General features: G+C 34.7%; 1 protein-coding gene and 1 non-coding gene across 3 annotated transcripts; one reads left to right on the plus strand and one right to left on the minus strand.

The window, feature by feature from the left end:
• Positions 1–593: 593 nt before the first annotated feature.
• TRNAM-CAU lies at positions 594–665 on the plus strand. The gene has a single exon. It is a non-coding gene; the product is annotated as a tRNA-Met (tRNA).
• A 43-nt stretch (positions 666–708) lies between these two features.
• Positions 709–3,585, minus strand: LOC115997957 (putative glucose-6-phosphate 1-epimerase). 2 transcript variants are annotated; one of them, XM_031237380.1, is made up of 8 exons: positions 2,945–3,585; positions 2,762–2,836; positions 2,370–2,426; positions 2,117–2,280; positions 1,785–1,901; positions 1,503–1,605; positions 1,272–1,371; positions 709–1,091 (listed from the first exon to the last, which is right to left on the minus strand). In XM_031237380.1, the coding sequence occupies exons 1-8, from the start codon at positions 3,053–3,055 to the stop codon at positions 922–924; spliced, it is 897 nt and encodes a 298-aa protein (XP_031093240.1). In that variant the 5' UTR covers positions 3,056–3,585; the 3' UTR covers positions 709–921. The 2 variants fall into 2 exon arrangements, with proteins under 2 accessions (XP_031093240.1, XP_031093239.1); XM_031237379.1 differs by having other exon boundaries at positions 1,785–1,919; positions 2,945–3,578.
• Positions 3,586–6,399: the final 2,814 nt, after the last annotated feature.

Genomic DNA, 6,399 nt, shown 5'->3' on the forward strand with positions numbered 1-6,399 from the left:
GTTCCAATTTGAATATCCAAACTTAAACTTTATAAAAGTAAAAATGTTTTTTTTTTCTTTTTGGTGACGAGGAAAACCCTTAATTAGCCTAGATGGGTGTCAAATTTGGAATCTTACGATTACCAAACCAACAGTTCAATTAACTTAGCTAGGATCCCTTTCCAAAGTTTCATTTTATTTCATATATGAAAATCGTTGTTGGTATAAAATGGATATAACAAATTTAGTCATGAAGGTAACGTAACATATATATGTTAGAGTTAATATTGTGTTTTAAATTTCTTAAAATATTATACTATTCTCTAAACTTATCCCCTTTGTATTTTCATTAGATAATTCCAAGCATTATGAGCAAATTATAGTATGAGCTGAATATAGATAATTTATGTCTGAATATTATATGTATGAAATTTGGAAAGTAATGGAATCACGAATTGGACAAAAACGTCCATCAGTTTGGAAAGTGGACCATTACACTATTCTATCCAATATCCTATCGCATTTTTTTAATATGGACACAAGCGTCCATCACTTAGCCACCCATATGGAAGAAGAATGTACTATAATATAAATATTGAAACATCTAACAACAAATCAGAGTGGCGCAGCGGAAGCGTGGTGGGCCCATAACCCACAGGTCCCAGGATCGAAACCTGGCTCTGATAAGAGTAGCTTCCAGTGCCAATAATTTTTGCAACACTTCCAGAGTTGAGTTTTTGGAATTACCTTAATGCATATGACAAGGTTTCATGATAGTGATGATACAACAATCTGGGGAAAAGATAAAACACATTCCCACCATTTTCACTCACACAATTCATTGCTATGATACATTTAGTACTAATAACATTTTGAGTGGCCAATAAATTAGTTATATCTGCATTCTGGGTTTCTGGATGCATAAATAACAGCAGAAATTTGCTAGATTGCAGGCATTACAGCTATCTCCAATCGCCCAGTCCACTCCTCGCCTGGCTTCAACGTGATTGGTTTCTCGACTGCTGCTCCATTCACACACAGCATCTGCTTGTACTCTTCGTCTCCAAAATCCATTATCGCTCTTGATTTCCTTTCCCATGGATTCCAAACAACTGTTCACAAATATCCCTGATGAGCTTAGAAAGGCAATATTATATTTGCAGTTATCAATTAAGTGCTGTATTTAGGATGGATGCTCATTTTGCCTGCATTGTGTTTTCTATACTGATGTGATGTGCTGATACATTTCGGTGAGTGCAGACTCTCAGGAAAAAAAAAAAAAAAAACATTACCTACGTCTGGAAGGCCGGCCTTCTTTATAACAAAAGTCCGCTTCTTCTCATGATCAAAGACTGCAACTACATCTGAAGAGCTGAGATAAACTCGATCCACCTGTATGGGAGAAGAAATGAATGGCTTGAGAGAGAGGAAAGTAAGAGTTTAATCTGCATGAAGAATGGAAGATTACTTGTGTTCCTTTTATTATCGTATTTGTAAACTGCTTGTAACAATAACAGGTTTACCTCGGATTCAAATGTCAATGCATCGCCCTGCTCTGTGAAGCGTTCTTTGTTGCAGAGGTTGTCGAGATAATCAAGAGTCTCTATGCCTTCCACTCTTACTTCACTGTAACAACAAGTTACTACATTCAGATAAAATCATATATGGTGCAACCATCCAAGATGTACTTCAGAAACCAAACCACACAAGGGCTTAACGTAACGTGGTTCAGTGGATGCAATTAGTTTAATCAATGCCGCTAAATCTCTTACAATAAAATAGTACTCGAGAAGTGTAAATGCTACCTGATATCGGATACTGAAAAGTAGGTCTGGTAGGCAAATGAGAAACTAAAAGGCTTGCAGTTGATATTCCTCACGCGTGATATCAAGATGAGCGATCCATCACTCGTCACACCAACTCTAAGACGAAATTCAAAACTGGAACAAGTGAAAAGGCGGAATTACACCACTGCTGAATTGACAATCTAGATTATGCAATGTTTATGTTGGTATAGCATAGCTGATATGACTCCCAACCATTCAACAATCTAGATATGTTGTAGTAAAACTTCCTAAACAAACAGCTTCATATAATAATCAAAGGAGCATTTTTGGAGCATAAATCATATTCATACCCATGAGGCCAAACTTTAAGATCATCCTCACAAGGTTTAAATAGCAAGTCGGTATATGAGTTGCCATTGGAATCATTGGAGTGTAGAGGTGGAGGATTATCATCAATGACCCACATCTTGTTTCTTGCAAATCCATGATCCTCTAGGGTACCCCGAGTTCCAAACTTCATACACACAACACATTAGACCACCTACTAAATCACTTCAATATCTAACGCTCTACTGCACATACACAAATACAATAGAAGCATACCTGTGGGAAACAAATAGGAATCCCTCCTCTCACAGCTTTTGGTGGCTTAAAAATTGCCTGCTTACATAATACCAATTAGTAAAATCCCAGAAAGGGATGATATAATTCTAGAATCTAATAATCCTTTTTTTTTTTTTGTGAGACTAATCCCAGTTCGCACCAGGCTAGCCTAATCAAGGGGCAAAGTGCTGGCCAGATTGGTTTTTCCATACGAGAGGGGGTTTAAACTCCTGACCTCTCTTAAGGTACGCGAGTGCACGGTCATTCACGCCAACCAAGTTGGTTAAAATCTAATAATCCATTTTTTATGAACAACCAAGTTGGTTAAAATCTAATAATCCATTTTTTATGAACAAAGTATAAGATAAATGAGGAGGCAAATTAAAGCACACCTTGCTACTGGTGAATAGTAATTCTTCACCATGGTCAGTCTTCCATGAAAGAACCTGTCCTCCATGTAGGCTCACCTAAGTAATAATAGCAACCTCATTAAACAACAACTTAGCATAGATCTTAGGCAGATGGGTTCAGGAATATGCATCGTTTTCGCTTATTCTTAAGTTGAGAAAACTAACCCGAGCTGAAGCTCCTCTGCAATTCTGAAGCAGAACTTGATCAATTCCATTCTTATCCTTGATAACTTCTACTCCTGCTTTCAGGTCCACGTCTACTGTAGAATTATCCATTTCAAGAACACAAAATAGGTATGAATAGGAAGAACAAAGCTTTCTCTGTAACACACCGTATACCTCTACTGTCACTTTATACTCATCATGCTAACCAATACTAAGAAGACAAAAACACAAACACCTGGTATGCAAAAACTTAAGGCTCAGCAATCACTGCAGCAGTTGAGAATCAAACCTTTTCCTTGACAACTTTCTTGTGACAAACAATTATCCCGTGAAAACAAACCAAAATCATAACTACCCCCAGTTCTTTCCCACCTCTAAAACTGCTGAAAAATTCAATTTCCCTTAAAACCCTCCCTATGCACCCACAAACAATCTAATTTTTGTCAAGAAATTAACAAATTCTCATAAATTCAGGAGTCAATTTTTCCCCAAACACAACTCCAGATTTTAAAGAAAATCATCCACATAGTCTAGAAAATCAAGAACCCCCAAGAGTTTCAAACAGAATCATAAATTTCAGCTCAATAAATTAAGGTAACTGTTTTTTTTTTTTTTTTGCTTCAGATAGAACTGCTATAAAAGGACAGAATGAGCAAAGAAAACTGAAACCCAATTCACACAAATGGCCGCAAAATATACCCTTTCAGAGAGACATTGTGTCTTTTGTTTTGATACTGACTTCCAGACTTGTCTTATCCCTAATCCCTAATAAATAATAAAGACTCAAAGGCCAGATCTTTCTAGGACCCCATGACCAACCAGTGGTCATCTCAATATACCTCCTATACATATATAATCTAACAAAATATTGTTTGCAGTCTGAGAATCAATTTTAACTATATTTATTGTAATTGAGCATGCGTGATAATGGCCGGCCAATGAATCAACTTCTCAAATGTCAAAGTCAAAGTCTGAATGGGATTAACCGAAATAACGACCCTTGAAAGCAACAAACAGAGGGCTCTCCACGCCAAAGAAATTGTCAAGTTACGAGGATTGAAGGCTTCAAGGGAGATGTACCACACCATAATAATTTAAAGAGTCATTTCTATTTTTGGTCCTATTGTTAATGGGGCATTGCCAATTTTAGTTCACTTTATTAATTTTTGCCACATTGCGGTCAGTCTTATTTAGTCCTTACCACTTTTAGTCCACAGTTAAAATTTTCGTCAAATGGTCGTCCTAAACAGCGGTATTTTTGGTCTTTTCATGCTTTGGTCATCTCCTTGACCCTTTGCGATGGTTTTCCTTACATATTTTCATCCAATGAAGAGGTCCAGCGAAAGCCATGTGAGCTACATTACAAAGCCATGGCTTTTGCCGGACCTCTTCATTGGATGAACATGTGTAAGGAAAACTACTGCAAATGGTTAAGGAGATGATCAAAGCATGAAAAAATCAAAATACCCATGTTTTGAACGGTTATTTGACAAAAATTTTAACGGTGGATTAAAAGTGGCAAGGACTAAATAAGACTGGCCGCAATGTAGCAAAAATTAATAAAGTGAACTAAAATTGACAATGCCCTAATAATAGTAGGACAAAAAATGAAAATGACTCTCATTTAAACATCAGTTTAGTCCAATATGGAAGGTTTGCCTTGGGGAAGGAAGGCAACCTACTTTGACAGTTGACTGTACGATAAAAAAAGTGGCAATGAATTATCATACAAGTTGCATTGAGTATACAAATAGGGAAAATCCTATGTGAAATTCCAAATTCTACTCCCAATTTATACTCTCACTCTCAAATTCTTTATGTGAATAATTTTTTGAACCCACATAATAAAAATAGTTAATTATCGAAATGGTCTTGACTATTTTTTTTCCTAATTAAGTCATCAACTTTAAAAATCTTAACTAATTTGGTCCTCCATTTGTTTAGTTGTCAGACGCCCATTTACTCAGTATCAGATTGTTAATTGCGCTATAATCAATGAATCATTTTGATAATTAACTCTTTGGTTTAATAAGAGAGAAATGGTGCATGTGATGACCGAAATGGTCCATTGACTATAACGAAATTACCAATTTGGTCCCGAGTAAATGGACATCTGACATCTAAATAAACAGAGGACCAAATTGGTTAAAACTTTTAAAGTTGATGGCTTAATTAGGCAAAAAAATAATCAATGACCAAATTGGTAATTTTTCTATAGTCAAATGACCATTTCGATAATTAACTCTGATAAAAATAGCCTATCATTGTTTGAAATGTTTGCCACATTTTGAAATAAAAGTGAAGGAGTAGAAATTAAGAGTATGCATAGTATCACTCATACAAATATAAAAGAATCATGCCACTCTTGTCCTCAAGACTTGATAGAGTAATCAATTGAATTCTTTCTGAGGGATAAATTTAAACTTGTTTGACTTATTTGGTTCACAAAAAAGAATTTATGATAAATGAAATTAAGTTTCATGAAAAGAACAAGATGAATTTTATATTCTATTATTTGTTTGGTAGAAAATAGATTGTCAAAAATAATTAATATAAAGATTCAAATGTCCATGCATAGCAAATATAGTTAATTGTTCCTTAAAATTTGATATCATACGTTATGAGATCAAACCTCACTAGCAATGAGGAGGGGATTTTAACTTATGCTTTTATTTTATATCAAATCAAATTTTGATGTTTTTTTCCAACATTTTTTTAATTCATTTGAACTTCGCTCCCACAGTCCCACTCAATAGGAGATAGTCCAAGGAAGGTGTTAAAACGTCATTTTGGTGTAGATTTTGGTGTTTTCTTGCTCAAGGAAGACACCATTACACAAAAAAAAAAATGGTGTTGGTGAATAGTGTAGCATTTGAAATAATTAAGACGATAAAACACGAATTATATGCTATATTATTGTGGAATAAAATTATGATTTCCATTATAATTATATTTTATATTAAAATATTTAAGGTATTAATATAAAGTTTTAATTTATGAGAATACAAATTATTTTATTGAAGAATAATATTTGGTGCATAATCTGGTGTAAATGAGTTGGAGATGAAAAAAATGGTGTAAGAGTATGCTAAGAATATTCATTTTTGTGTAAAATTTGGTATTTTTGGTTGGAGATGACTTAAGAGAGTATCAAATGTTTTCAACACTAGTACAAGATGGACGGTTGGCAATGGATACGTCATTGTGATTGACCATAGATTTTCGTAGCCAAGGTACACTAGGACCCCACAGCAAGACCAATCCTATCTGTAATGAGTAAACCCTCAAAGAGTTTCAAGACCTCTTATTAAGTTGGAAGAGACATGTACCATCTCATCTGCACCTCATCCTTTGGTTAAACTAGAAGAGACTCTACCATCTCATCCACACTCATGAGTAATGCATATTTTACTCTTTTTTTTTTTTTTTTTTTTTTTTTTTTAAAAAAAAAAAAA

This window comes from Ipomoea triloba, chromosome 12, assembly GCF_003576645.1.
Source record: "Ipomoea triloba cultivar NCNSP0323 chromosome 12, ASM357664v1".
NCBI classification, from domain to species: domain Eukaryota; kingdom Viridiplantae; phylum Streptophyta; class Magnoliopsida; order Solanales; family Convolvulaceae; genus Ipomoea; species Ipomoea triloba.